This window comes from Pteropus alecto, unplaced genomic scaffold (genome assembly GCF_000325575.1).
Source record: "Pteropus alecto unplaced genomic scaffold, ASM32557v1 scaffold161, whole genome shotgun sequence".
Classification (NCBI taxonomy): domain Eukaryota; kingdom Metazoa; phylum Chordata; class Mammalia; order Chiroptera; family Pteropodidae; genus Pteropus; species Pteropus alecto.
Window position 1 is genome coordinate 8,429,615 of NW_006432943.1, and position 15,381 is coordinate 8,444,995.

At 33.3% G+C, this 15,381-nt stretch overlaps 1 protein-coding gene across 8 annotated transcripts in view; it reads left to right on the forward strand.

Annotated features, from left to right (window-relative positions):
- The window catches only part of CCDC158 (coiled-coil domain containing 158), a 73,402-nt gene that overhangs the window by 40,434 nt on the left and 17,587 nt on the right, over nt 1-15,381 (forward strand). For 7 of the 8 annotated variants that reach the window (XR_003045028.1, XM_015586109.2, XM_015586107.2 and 4 more), the window contains 3 exons: nt 1,982-2,140; nt 3,099-3,191; nt 5,884-6,006. Coding sequence is in view for 7 of the 8 variants with exons in the window: in XM_015586109.2 (XP_015441595.1) it covers nt 1,982-2,140; nt 3,099-3,191; nt 5,884-6,006 (375 nt within the window). In the remaining variant the exon portion in view is untranslated. The remainder of the gene's footprint in view (nt 1-1,981; nt 2,141-3,098; nt 3,192-5,883; nt 6,007-15,381) is intronic. The other variant, XM_015586108.2, reaches the window with a different exon arrangement.

Sequence of the window (15,381 nt, forward strand, 5' to 3'; positions counted from 1 at the left end):
TTTTTGTGTATTTCTATGCAACTCTGTTTAGCGAGTGCAGTTTTCTACATTGATCTTGTATTTCTCATAAATGGAACTGTATGAATAAATGTGAAATTTTTATTACGTTCAAATTTTCTCTGCTGTATCACACTTTGGAACAAATTTGCATTTTTGACAGAAGAGTTAGAACTGACCGTAATGAAGGTGAGAAAGTAAAAAGCATAAGTACAAAATAATAAGTGCAACTAAAGAACTTGCTTTTTCCCCATACCCAAAATGAGCTTCGGACATACTCTTTTAGAATGAGGCTAAATATTAACAAATATGTGCATACATTTGAACATTCCCCTCGTCATATGGACTTAACGTATTCTTTTTTCTTTCCTATTTTTTTCTCCCCTCCTTTTCTCTTTTCCTAAATCTTTCCGTTTTCTTCACCCATTATTTGCCTGTTTGGAACCTAAAGCAGTGCTCCTGCTCATCCTCCCTGAGGATACTAAAAAGGGCATTAAAAGGTAGTGCCTGCTAGCATCAGAGATGCCTACCCCTGCTAAAGGAAGGTATTCATCAAAGCTCAATGACATTCCCTTAAAATGAAAGGAAGCAGCTTGTAAAATTAATCCCTCTTTCTTTCTGAAGGCTTTTCTGCTAACTAATCAGAAAAGGAAGAATTATTTGCATTCAAAATGTGCACTAAAATGGCAATACTTTCTACCTTGTTACCATAAACATTTTCTCTTTGAAAAAAATATAAAAGAAATATAAACTCAGTAAGTCGAGGTCTGTATTTTAACTTGACTACTGTACATTTCTTTTTGTCTACCTATTCCATGATGTTTTTTAAAGAAATGAACTAATTTTAATGAAATTTTATTGAATACCAAAGACTCTGTAAATATATTAGTAAATTCCTTCTCATCTCTGGACTATAAGTGACTTGAGAGCAGGAACTGAGTATCCTATTTCTTTTTATGTCAAGGGAAATGCAGTAGACCTCTGTGAAATGAACATTCAACCATGAAACAAAATAAAAATCCATAAAACTTTCAAATAAATGTTATTGGGACAAAAAAGGGGTCCGTCTGCCTGTGTGTATCTAAGCCAAAAAAGAAATATGTGCAGGTTTTGCAGCAAAGAAAGTAAAGTTTATCAGAGAACTGCGAGTCTTGAAGACACAGGCGAGCTATCGTTCAAAGGCCTGGCTCTCCAGGTGTCTTGAGAGTGCAGATTATATAGGGAAAAATCAGTAGTCATGGAAACTAAGGGAGTTGGGTTGTGTATGCTACTAATTGGAGGATTGGAGGGCTTTGAGGTAATTGATCATTGTGTCCGGTCCATGGCACCATCCCTCTGGTCCTGTGGCCGGTGGGGTAGTTCTGCCTCAATGAGCCTGGGACTGAAACACATCTAAAGCCAGGATGTTATCCTTAGTCTAGAGTTCAACCAAAACCCGTTGTCCTCATGACCGGAGGCTTGTTAATCTTATGTCCTAAAGTTTAATGATTAAAGAAGCAGCACACAGAAGATAAGGGTGGAAAGTAGCAAGTGAGTCACAATGCCATTATCCAGCAAAACCAGCTTGAATCAGAGAAAAAAATATATTAAAGAAATGAAGTTTGCATGCAGTTACATAAATTCATCTGCTTTAAATCTTTTCTGTTATTTTAAACAAGTTTCAATAAAATTTGGTATGTGATTACTCAGTCTCAATTTACTATATGCTGTTTCTTTTTATGACAATATAGTTATTACATATTTTGTAAGTTTTATCAAAGATTTATTAAGCTTAGAAAAAAGTAATAGTACCAATAGTGATAAAAACAAGAGTACATAGTAACATAATTCTAGGAGCTCCCAACTCCAACTCAGAAGCAATTAAATGGCATATGAATTCAACTGTAATTCAGATAGATTTTTAGATAACAGTTTAATATTTTCATCATATCTCAGCATCTATATCAGCATATAATTTCTGATATTTTCTCCTCTATAATTATAGGAAAAACATTTTCTAAAAGAAGAAAAGACTAAATTAAGCCAAGAACTGAGTACTGTTGTGACAGAGAAAAACAAGATGGCTGGAGAACTAGAAGTCCTGAAATCTCAGGAACGCCGTTTGAAAGAAAAGGTTGCTAATATGGAAGTTGCTCTCGATAAGGTAGTTTTTAATTAAATATGTAAAGTAGTTATCTAACTAAATAGCTATTAACTAAGTAGAGTTGTTCTGAATAAAAGCTCCATATTGATAGGAATCAAATTTGTATTACATTCCAATCACTTAATACAAGGAAAACACAAGAGAAGGCTCTTCTGAGCTTTAAAAACATAGCTATAATGCATACTTCTTACAAAATTATCTTTTTCAGGCTAACACAGTCACAAGAGCAGTAAGATATAAGATGCTCCTGGTGTCCTTAGTGGACTGAATAAATACAAATGTCTCTAATATAATTTGCCGCCAAAGAATGGCTTGAACACTAGGTAGAATACAGTCTTAATAATATCAGTAAAATGATAAAATAATGCTAATATATGGCACTTTGTGGGGTCCAGAAGATGCAGGAAGAAAATGCAACTTAAAGCATGAGAAAGGTCAATGACACTATATTTTTTGTCATTGCCATTTATTATGGAGGAATAAATATCTCTTCCTGTCACCTGAAAAATGTGGAAGGCTAAAACTTTACTCAAACTAGTCCTTGATTCTTAAGATATCAGAGCCTCCATGGTTAGTTAAAATGATGTGTGATCTCACCTATACCAGCTTTGGTCTTAAAACATATACCGACTAAATGAATTTCAGTTGTGGTTATTTTTATGTATTTTTTTTTAATTTGCTAAAGCTGTTTGTTCATGTCATCCTTAGTTTATTCATTCTTTTGAGTGCCCCCCACATGCTAAACGTGATGTAGATGCTGAAGATACAGAGGATAAAGACATGGCCTCCAATTGTTCTGTTTACTGGATAAAACAAATAAATAGATAAACGTAATATAGTATGCTAAGTAAGAATGGGGAGGCTTCCTTGAAGAGATGGCAACTCTGCATTTACAGGTTAATGAAATTAAATTGCATTAAAAATGGAAGATAAACCATATGTGGTTGCTTGATTGTAGGCGTCTTTGCAGTTTGCAGAATGTCAAGATATAATACAACGTCAGGAACAAGAATCTGTGCGCCTAAAACTTCAACACACTTTGGATGTAAAAGTAAGGTCTTTTTTCATTATAAATAATAGCGTAAACAAGTTTCAATAAAATTTGGTTTCCTAAAATTTTTCTGTTTGATATACTTTTATTTGATTACTTAGATACATTCAAGTGTACTTTCAACTGTATCTGATAGTAGCAATTATAAAATCTATACAAACGTTCTTACATGCTGTACCTACCCTTTTCATGTGTAATAAGAAATCGAAGCACCTTGCGTGATGCCAAGTTTATAATAAGTGAAGAAAACACAAAAATGCCTGCCTTGGGGATGCCTGAGGGAAGAGTTTTGCATACAGAGGGTCAAGCAAGTGCAAAGGTCCAAAGTACAAGTGTGTTTGGCTTGCTTGGAAAATGACAAAAATAATGTAATCTTCGTACCGAAAACGTGTTCTTTAAAAACAGTGTATTTTCCACTGAAACATATGTCTATTTTCTGAATATATTTTAAAATTGCAGACATACTTTGAAGCCTCAGTAATGGATACCTTTACAGGCTAGAGCACTCCATAGTTGTAGATGATCTTCCTCAGCAGTATGTTAGCACTGGTGTGGAGTCTGGTAAAGGTTAGGAACCAATGTAGTAGTATACCACCCTACGTGTGTTTTCACATCTGGAATGCTTTTATCTTTTTTTTCTTAAATTTATTTGAGTGATATTGTTTAATAAAATTATATAAGTTTAAGGTGTACAATTCTGTAATACATTATCTGTATATTGCATTATGTGTTCACATCCAAAGTCAAGTCTCCCTCTGTCATCATATGTTTGACTCACTTTACCCTTGTCTACCTTTCCCCTCCCCGCTTTCCATCTGGTGACCATTATATTGGTTTAGGAAACCAAATTTTCCGTCTGGTAACCATTATTGTCTTTTGTTTGTCTTATTTGTTCATTTGTTGCTTTCAGTTTTATATATCACATATGATTGAAATCTTAAGGTTCTGGACTTTTTTTATCTGACTTATTTTGCTTAGCATGATATTCTCAAGATCCGTCCATGTTGTGACAAATGGAAATATTTCATCTTTTCTTATGGCTGAGTAATATTCCATTGTAGATATGTACCACATCTTTATCCACATCTTTATCAAAGGACACTTCAGTTGTTTCCATGTCTTGGTTACTATGAATAATGCTGCAGTGAACACTGGGGTACATACATCTTTATGAATTAATGCTTTCAAATTTTTCAGGTAGATTCCCAGAAGAGGGATTTCTGGGTCATATGGTAACTTGATTTTTAATTTTTGGGGGAACCTCCATACTGTTTTCCATAGTGGCTGTATCGATTTACATCACCACCAGCAGGGTATGAGTGTTTCTTTTCCCCACAACCTCTCCAGCACTTTTTATTACTTGTCTTGCTGATAATTGCCATTCTTACAGGTATGAGGCGGCATCTCATTGTGGTTTTGATACATATATTTCTCTAATAGCTAATGAGGTTGAATATCTTCTCATATGTCTGTTGGCCATTTGTATGTCTTCTTGAGAGAGTGTCTGTTCACGTCTCTGCCCAGTTTTTAATTGGATTGTTTATTCGTTGTTTAGTTATATGAGTTCTTTGTATGTTTTGGATATTAGCCTCTTATCACATTATTTACGGATATTTTCTCCCATTCAGTTGATGTTTTCTTTTGCTGTGCAGAAACTTTTTAGTTTGATATAGTACCATTCATTTACTTTTGCTTTACTTCCCTTGCCTTTGAAGTCAAATTCATAAACTCCTCTCTAAGACTAAGGTCCATAGTTTGACACCTATGTTTTTTTTCCATGTATTTTAATATTGCTTCAGGTCTTATATTTAGGTCTTTGATCCATTTTTAGTTAATTTTTGTTTATGGTGACAAATATCAGTCTAATTAAATTCTTTTGCATGTGGCTTTCCAGTTTTCCCAGGACCATTTACTAAAGAGTCTTTCTTTTCTCCATTGTATGTTTTTGGCTCCTTTGTCAAAAATTATTAGCCTATATATTTGTGGGTTTATTTCTGGACTCTCAATTTGATTCCATTGGTCTGTGTGTCTGTTTTTATGTTTTGATTATTGTCCCTTAGTAGTATAATTTGAAGTCAGGGAGTGTAATACCTCTGGCTTTGTTCTTTTTTCTCAAGATTGCTTTGGCTATTTGGGTCTTTTGTGGTTCTATACAAATCTGATGATTTTTTTGTTCTGTTTATTTAAAAAATAAAGCAACAAACTAACAAGATAAAGAAACAAAAACTCATAGACGCAGACAACAGTTTAGTGATTACCAGAGGGAAATGGGGAGGAGGGGAGGTAAATAAGGGTAAAGGGGGCCAAATATATGGTAACCGAGGAGATTTGACTTTGGGTTGTAAACACACAATGCAATATACAGATGATGCATTACAGAATTGTACACTTAAAACCTATATAATTTTATTAACTAATGTCACCCTAATAAATTTAATTTTAAAATGTCATTGGGATTTTCATGGAGATTGCCTTATCAATCAGAAGTATGAAGGCATCTTTCTAAGCACATGCTTAGTCCTCAAAGGGTAACTTAGATACCCAGAATCATCTTGCTTAGTACTTTGGTTTATAACTTTGTAGAAGTTCAGCAGATAAGATTGAAGTTATGTTTGCAAAAATACATTTTGATTTCATAATTGTAATTGTAGGTTGACAGTTCTTTAGCTCACATTGTCATATTGTTTTCCAGGAACTTCAGGGCCCCGGATACACCTCAAATTCTTCTGTGAAACCACGCCTTCTACAGCCTTCTGCTGCCCATTCTCACTCTAATATACCATCTTCCCAGTCTACTGCCAGCTTCCTGTCTCATGTAAGAAACTAGTCCTACAATCTGTGATTCAAATGACAAAATATATAAATGATTTTAAATTGAGAAGAATTTCATTTAAAAAACGTATCAATAGTTATGACATATTTAATTACTAGATTTTAGATTTATATAGACCAGATGAATGAAAATGCTTTCTTCACCATTTGGTATTTTCTCTGAGGAAAACAAACATGAAATATTCAGTGGGATTAATGTTAACAATAATTGTTCAAGAAATTAATAACCTTATGTTCAGTTCTTCCCATCATAAGCATTTCCAGATTACAAAGCAAATATTGAGATGGCTAAAATAAGCATCACTTCAAACGCCAAAGGCAAATTAGTGATGTATTTAATTCTCTACCGAGATGAAAATGATTTGCTGTGTATTGTTTCTTCATGAACTATATGTGAACACATTTATAATCATAAAATGTTTTTATTCCCTTTGGTTAAAACATTAGAGACTTTGGAAATTTTTAGTTTAAGCTTTCACACTTTTAAAGCTTAGGAAGAAAAATATGTGCAACATAAAAGTCAGGCTTTGCCTCTTCCGAAAATACATATTTATGGAAGCACTAATCCCCTTCAACCAGTATTCAGCTACAACTCTGAAGAAATGAGACTTACTTCAAAAATCATACATAAAATCAATTTAGTTAGCAGTCCTAATACATGTATAACAACAGGTGACCTACTAGTTATTCTACCTGTGCCATTTAAATGAGAAGTATTTACTGTGAAATGACTAAAAATAGAAATTAACTCTTCTCACACACTTAAGTTGTGTGCACTGAAAAAAATTATCACACAACAAATAATAGAACATTCTGTCAAACAATAGAACAATATTAGAAGTTAGTCTCTCTGGAGACTAAACTTGGAGGTAGGCAGAGGAAGGGCAAGAGACTGCTGCTTTTTGGTTTAAGTGCTGTAAAATCATTTTATCTTTAAAACTGTGTACATGTTACATTGATAAAAAAATAATTTAAATTCCCCTCCCCAAATAACCCCAAACCAAACAAACAACAGTAAGAATGAACATTTGACCAAGAGTCAGTGGTACCCAAGATGTGCCTCTCACTACTTTGTGTGACCTTGGAAAGCCAGTTAACTATATCATGCCCTGCTCTTGTCATCCCTAATGAGGAGTCTGGTCTAGATGATCTATAGGGTCATTTAGAAAGATCAGCTCTGAAATTCCATATCTTTTTATTGTCCTAAAACCAGTATGGTAGATTTTGCCTACCTGCTTAATATATAGACTACTTGAATATAAAGACTCTCATCCATCACTGAAAAAGTACCAGTCATAAGTCTATTAAATTGAAAATTTAAATAAAAATTCTAAAAGCAGAAATGAACTATATTTTCTAAATAAACGATCGAGCATGCTTTGTACAACTAATTTCATCTCTTAAAATGTTTAGTATATAATTTTACATAAAGTAGCATACATTCTTTGTTTTGTTCATTGATGTATATATTCCAAGTACCTAGAAAGGTGTCTAACATACAGTAGATATTTAATATATATTCATCTAATAGGTGAATGAATTAATTGTAGAACATGGTGTTCAGGTTTTCATTGTTTCTACTGGTAAATCAGTTTTAAGTCTTATTGTTACTCTTTCAGAGGTAATTTTTTCTCTGATCACTTTTAAGATTTTCTTTGTTCTGGTTTATAGCAGTTTGCCTCGGTGTAGTCTTCTTTGTATTTATCTTTCTTGGGCTTCACTGAGCCTCCTGGATGTGTGGATTGATCTCTTTAATTGATTTTAGAAAATTTTTATCCATTCTCAATTATTTTTTCTGCCCCATTCTCTTGTTTCCTTCTGGGACTGGTACTGTTAAGTAACATTACTTTTTAAATTGGTGTATGGTAACTTTGCTATCTGAATCCTCTGTGGGCCTATGACCATTGAGTGCTTCTCTTGGTTTTTGGTCATGTCATTCATTGTCTGGTCTCTTTGCTTTCTTCTTTTTTTTAATACTTCCTTTCCCCCTCACATGCACAACCTCCCCCATTATCAGCATCACTCACTGAAATGGTACACTTGTTACCAAGGATAGACCTACATTAACACATAATCACTCAAAGTCCATAGTTTACCTTGGGGTTCACTCTTGGTATTGTACATTCTCTGGGTTTGAACAAATATATAATGACACATGTTCATTATTATAATATTATACAGAGTATTTTCACTGCTCTATAAATCCTCTGTGTTCTTCCTATTCATCCCTCCCACCCATTCCCAACACCTGCTAACCACTGATCTTTTTATTGTCTCCATGGTTTTGCCTTTTCCAGAATGTCATAAATTGGAATCAAACAGAAGGTAGCCTTTTCAGATTGGCTTCCTTCACTTAGCAATATACGTTTAAGGTTCTTCTGTGTCTTTTCATGGCTTGATAACTCATTTCTTTTTAGTGCTGAATAATATTTCATTGTCTTGATGAATGAGTTTGTTTATCCATTCACCTACTAAAGGATGGCTTGATTGCTTCCAAGTTTTGATAATTATCAGTAAAGCTGTTATAAATATTCATGTTCAGGTTCTTGTATGGATATAAGTTTTCTACTCTGTTAGATAAATACCTAGGAGCATGATTGCTGGATCATATGGTTGGAATATATTTAGTTTTGTAAGAAACTGACAAACTGTTTTGCAAAGTTGTACCATTTTTACATTCCCACCAGCAAAGAATAAGAGTTCCTGTTACTCTACATTATTGCGAGCATTTGATGATGTCACTATTCTAGATTTTTGCCATTCTGAAAAGAGCACAATAGTATCTCATTGTTTTAATTTGCATTTCCTGATGACATATGCTGTGAAACATCTTTTCATTTGCTTATTTACTATTTATATACCTTCTTTTGGTGAGGTGTCTGTTAAAGTCTTTTGCCCATTTTTTAATTGTTTGCTTCCTTTTTAAACAATTAAGTTCTGGACATTGAATATGAAAAATTCCAGAGGTAATTTGGGGTTCTAGATGATATAGTTTTTTCTTCATAGAAAATTTACATTTGCTTCTGTCTGATAGCTAAGTTAAGGGCACTGAAAACCCCACATCACCTAAATTCACTTGGGGATTGAGGCGATTCAGGCTCATAGCCTGAGGTTTACCAGTTATCTTCTACCTCTTTAATATAGTTCCAGTTTTTATTCTTCTGGCTCCTTGATTCTGCTGAAAACTCATCTTCCCTTCTTAGCCTCTCAGCTGCTGCTTTTAGAATTGGCAAATGCTTCTAGAGAAAATGGCCCCAAATGCCTCCTCTCTCTGGATTTTCTTTTGTTTCACATCTGGCCCCATAATTCTTTATAGTCTTGGTAGTTCTCTAATGTTGTCAGCAAACTTAAAGAATATCTTTCGTGTGTTTTTCTAGTAAATTCTGAATAGAAGTGTTCATTTACCTTTACTGGAAAAAGGACTTCTGTGCTTTCATTCCTTGCTCATACAATTTGAGATATTATCTATAAACTTCTGCTATAGAATGTAAAATTTTAGTTCTCTTTTAACTTCACACACACCCATGCACACATAAACATTTCTTTTCCCTGTATAACCCCCCTATGTAATCATATCAGGAATTTTGGTTAAGCCACAGTAAGTGTTCAAATTATTATGACTGTGTAAATATTGTTTTCTAGCTGAACAGTACAATGAACTGTGACTACTTTTCCTTTTTGCCCTTAGATTTAATAATTCTTTTGTTTTACTTTGTTTAGCTTTTTAGATATCTAGAATGATCCCTTAAAATTTCTCCGAAAAAAAATGCTATAAATTTCTTTTAGTACAAAGTAATTAGATATTTTATCAGTTTCTTTATTTGTTTATATATTCATATATATAAATGTCTTTTAGAACCCTCCATATTCCTGTTCTCATCTGGATTGGTTGCTCTCTAGAATGGCTATATGGTCATCTTCTTAGATTTTCTTTCTACCAAAATCTGGGGAATTTCCTTCTTCTTTTTTTCTGTTTTTTAGGTTTAATTTACTTCTTGACTTCTTTCTTTCTTTTGAGGGAGTATGTAATGCAGTGGCTTCCTGTGAAAGGGTGCATTTCATTCCTTGAATGTTGGAAAATACCCTTATTCTTCACTTACATATAATTGGTGGTCAAAATTTTGTTGCTATTGTGCCATTTTGATTCCAGATCCATTGTATATGAACTGTTTTTTGTTTTTTAACTCTTAAGGTTTTTTCTTTATCCCTGACATTTATTTTAGATGATCTCTTCTGGGATTTAAGGGTCTTTTTCTCTTCATTGCGTTGGGTATTTAGTGGGTTCTTATTGTTTGATCATTTTCTTCCTTCATTTTCTCAGTTCTCTATCTAGAATTCCTATTAGTCACCTATTAGACTTCCTGGCTTGATTCTCTAATCTTCTTTAATTTTGAATTTCATTTTCCATTTCCTCATCTTTTTTTCTCACCTTTTGGGAAATTTCCTTAATTCTGTCTTCCAAACATCTGTTGAATTTTTTTTTCTAATATCTTATATATATTTAATTTAATTTCCAGGAGCTCTTTGTTTATTCTTTATCTTTTCTTTATACGGTTTTATGTTATTTCACGGATGTGATACTGTCTCATTTCTATTTAAGAATATTAACTTCGGTCTTTCAATAATTCCTTCTGTCACTTGAACTATTGATGGTTCTTCAAATTGAGTTTTTCTGTTTGTTTTGATGTCTGTCTGTCATGTTAGAGACTTTTCTTCAATGTTTGGTGATCATTGGCTGTCCATTCATATTTAAGATTGAGGCCCTAAAAGCTGATTGTAAAGTTGACGGAATTTGTCAACTGATAAGTGGTATTAAGTATTATTTTTTTATTGAGGGACCTAAAAATTATCTTATAGGTCTATTTTCTTGGTCCTATCAATTCCCCTAAAGAGGGATTCTCATACTACCGACTTGTAGATACAAATCCATCTGCCAGTGTACTGAGAGGTGAGCAGGGCAGGGAGTCTGGGGTATCTATCTCTTCAGTCTCACTAAATACTCATACTTTTCAGTTTATAGCCTTACTCCTGCTATGCCAGATATCCATTTGGAGCCTGAAGTCCTTTGGTTCAACCTCACCCAGAGATGAAGCCTCTAAATTCACTTAGGGGAAAAGAATGAGTGATTACTTGACTACTGAGGAAAAAATTTGGGATTCTTACAGTTTCTTTCACAGACTTTTACTATTTTGCTGCCCTGTCTCTTATCTCGGCCTTCAGAAATACATGAGGTCTCCAAGTTCTCAGCCTTTCTGGAACACTGCAATGCAGAGCAGCTTGCTTCCTGTTAGCTACTTCTGTGCAGATACTTTAAATTTTAGCTTGCTTTGTTCTGCTAAGTCAGTTATGAATTATCCATTTGCTTTCTATCTCCCAAAATGTTGTTATCTAATGTATCCTTTCCTCTTTGTCCTTGTTAATCCCTTTAGTGTCATTTTAGTGGGGCTTTAGAGCAGAAATAAATGCAAAATTTATGTTTATTACCGTTTGCCCTGTTTGTTCTGCATTGCCCCTTCATTTATCTTGTTTTATTTTAGTCTTCTCATTCCATGATTCTAATAGCTGAGATTTACTGAACACCAGCCACTGTGCAGAGAGCTTTCTGTAGATTATCTAATTTATTCCCAACAATTACCCACATGAGTAAGTGCTGTTATTATATCTACTTTACAGATGAAGAAACTGAGGCTTGGGGAAGCTAAGTGACTTACAAAGAGTTCACACACCAAATTCACAGTTGTGCCAAGACTTAACCGAGACAGCCTGAGTCTAGAGCCTGTATTCTTAATCATTATACTGTAACTACTTATCTACACTAACTGCTGAATACTGTTTATAAAAAAATAATTTAAATAATTGATGATGCAAATAGATACTATACCTGAACTAATACTGTATTTAGATCTTTGTGAATGAGGCTCAACGGCATTTGAAATTATCCAATTGATTCCCCTGTGTTATAGGTAAGAAAAGAGGAGAACCAGAAAACTTATGTGATTTGGTCTAACCTCAAACACCTAGATATGTTTGTATGTATAATGTGTTTATATACAAACAGATACACACAGTAATTGATAGCTTGACATCGAAGTGTTTTAGATTAATGTTTCAGATAAAAACTATTTTAACATATAAAAATAGAAGATTTCCAGGAAATATAATTTATTTCTATATCAGATTCTGTACACAAGCACTATAATTTGTAGTAGCTGTGCTTGATCTTTGTCACTAAATTACTTATGATATGGACAAGATTTTAGTGACTCTTTATAACTTTTGTCTTGTTTCCTACTCGCTCATTCCTAATATACAGTATAAAAATATATATACATTCTAAATAGTATACTTATATTCCATTTTTATTATACTATTCTAACTGGACTACAAGTATAAAGAGATGGATTTGGTCAGACATTCTCAAAATAGAATAGTCTAATTCAAACTGAATGAGATTAAGCTTTTATTTTTAGCTTTTACATTTATCTTCTATCTTGGGAGAATGGAGATAGGATCTGTTGAGAAGCACACATTCTCTCTAGACTTCAAAATTCATAAGTTCGCCTGTAATAGACTCAAGGCTATCGGAGAGAACAGTATTTGGAGAAAATGGAGGTCCGTGAGAGACGTAATTTAGGAGTTATTTTGGAAACAAATCTAACATAAAATGTTTTCAGAGTCAAAATATAGTAGGAAACTAATCAAATCACAAAATAAACCTTAAGTTTCACAACAACAGTATACACTTATATTCTTCCCTTTAAACCTAAAGCTTGTAGAATTTTTAACTTGCAAATGTAGAAATAGAAATAGCCTTAATGTGTATCTTAGGGGGTCAAAGGATTGGAGTGGGACAGAGGAAGATCCATTTATGGGCTCCAGTAACTTCAGGAAGAGCTTATGCTTAGTTATTTTTTTTACCAGACAAGAGTCATATGTAAAGAATGTCTTAGAATTGCTCATTTTCTAGATATTTTCTAATTTTAACAAGTGTATTTTGCTTGTAATAAAGCAAAATATGTTCTGTATTTTGAATTAAACAGTAAAGTATTAAAAATGACTCAATAAAAGTATTATAAGATTTACAAACATTAAAAGGAAAGATTAATAATTTTGACTAATTAAAGTTTAAATCACAAAACCACCATAAACAAAATTAAAAGGAAATCACAAACTAGAAAAATATTTCCATTAAATAAAGGGTTAATGTCTATAGTATATAGCATTTTTACATACCCAAGTGAAGATAGTATATACTCTGAAAGTAATAGGAAAGATATGGATACAAAATTAACAAATAAGAAATGCATATAGCCAATAAACATGAAAAATGTTCCAACTCATTTATAAACAAATAAAAAAACTACATATTAAAGCAAAAACAAACTACCTATTTTGCATCTAAAATGGTGAAATGTAATGGGGAGGGTGTGGCATGATGCGTACTCTAATATCATACTCTGCTGATAAACATAAATTGATATGACTTTTTGTTGTTGTTTTTGCTTCCAAAGCCCACAGTTTTCTTTTTTTCTTTTTAAATTGATAGACTATATTATTTTTTAAAGCAGTTTTAGTTTACAAGAAAATTGAGCCAAAAATATGAGAGCTCCTGTAGATTCCCTTTGCCCTGCTCCCCCCACCCTCAGTTTCCTTTATCATTAACGTCTTGCATCAGTGTGGTACATTCGTTAGAACTGATGAGCCAATATGAATACATTGTTAACTGAAGTCTACAGGTTACATTGGGGGTCACTCTTTGTGTTGTGCACTCTATGGATTTTAACAAATGTATAATGACATGTGTCCACCATTACAGTTTCATACAGAATAGTTTCACAGCCCTAAAAGTGCGCTGTGCTTCTCCTATTCATTCCTTTCTCCTTTACCCTCAACCCCTGGCAACTAGTGATTTTTTTTTTCACTGTTTCCATAGTTTTGCCTTTTCCAGAATGTTATATGATTGGAATCATATAGTATGTAGTCTTTTCAGATTGGCTTCTTTCACTTAACAATATGTTTGCAAGATTCCTTCATGTCTTTCTATGCCTTAATAGCTTTTTTTCTTTTTTTTATCACTCAATTATATTCCAAGGTATGGATGTACCACAGCTTATTTATCCATTCACCTACCAAAATACATCTTGATTACTTCCAAGTTTTGGCAATTACGAGTAAAGCTGCTTATAAACACTGTGTGCAGGTTTTTGTGCGGGCATAAGTTTTCAATTTTGTTAGGTGAATACTAAAGAGCATGATTGCTGGATTGTATATTAAGAGCATGTTTAGTTTTATAAAAACTGCCAAACTGTCTTCCAAATTGGCCGTATTATTTTGCAGTCTTACCAGCAATGAATGAGACTTCCTGCTGCTCCATATCCTTGCCAGTATTTGGTGTCGTCACTGTTTGGATTTTAGCCATTCTAATAGGAGTAATTTATTGTTGTTTTAATTTGCAGTTCTTTAATGACATGATGTTGAGCATATTTTCATATGCTTATTTGCCACTTGTATGTCTTCTATGGTGAGATGTCTGTTACAAACTTTTGCCTGTTTTTAAAATTGGGTTGTTTTTTTATTGTTGAATTTTAAGAGTTTTTTTTTTTTCCCCGATATATTTTGTATACCTATCCTTTATCAGATAAGTGTTTTGAAAAGATTTTCTCCCAGTCTGTGGTTTGTCTTTTCATTTCTTTAGCAACATCTTTTTGCAGAAAAAAGTTCCGAAGTTTAATATAGTCCAGCTTAATGATTTTTTCTTTCATGGATCCTGCTTATGGTGTCATATCTAAGAAGTCATCACTAAACCTACGGTCAACTAGATATGCTTCTATGTTATCTTCTAAGAGTTATATAGTTCTGTGTTTTACATTTAGGTCTGTGTTCCATTTTGAGTTAATTTTTATGAAAGATGTAAGGAAGGTCTGCGTCTAGGTTCATTTTTTTTGCATGTGGTAGATGTCCACTTGTTCCAGTACCATTTGTTGAAAACACTGCCCTTTTCTCCATTGAAATGCTTTTGCTCCTTTGCCAAAGATCAGCTAACTGTATTTGTAGGGGACTGTTTCTGGACTCCTTATTTTATTCTCGTCCATTAATGTATTTGTCTATTCTTTTACCAGGACCACATTGTCTTATTGTGGTAAGCCTTGAACTTGGGTAGTGTCAGTTCTCCAACTTCTTTCTCCTTTAATATTTTGTTAGCCACTCAGGTTTTTTGCCTTTCCATAAACTTTAGAATTAATTTGTTAATATCCAGAAAATAAAAAAATGACTGGGATTTTGATTGGGATTGCATTGAATTCATGTATCAGGTTGGGAAGAACTGACTACTTAATAATATTGAGTCTTCTTATCCATA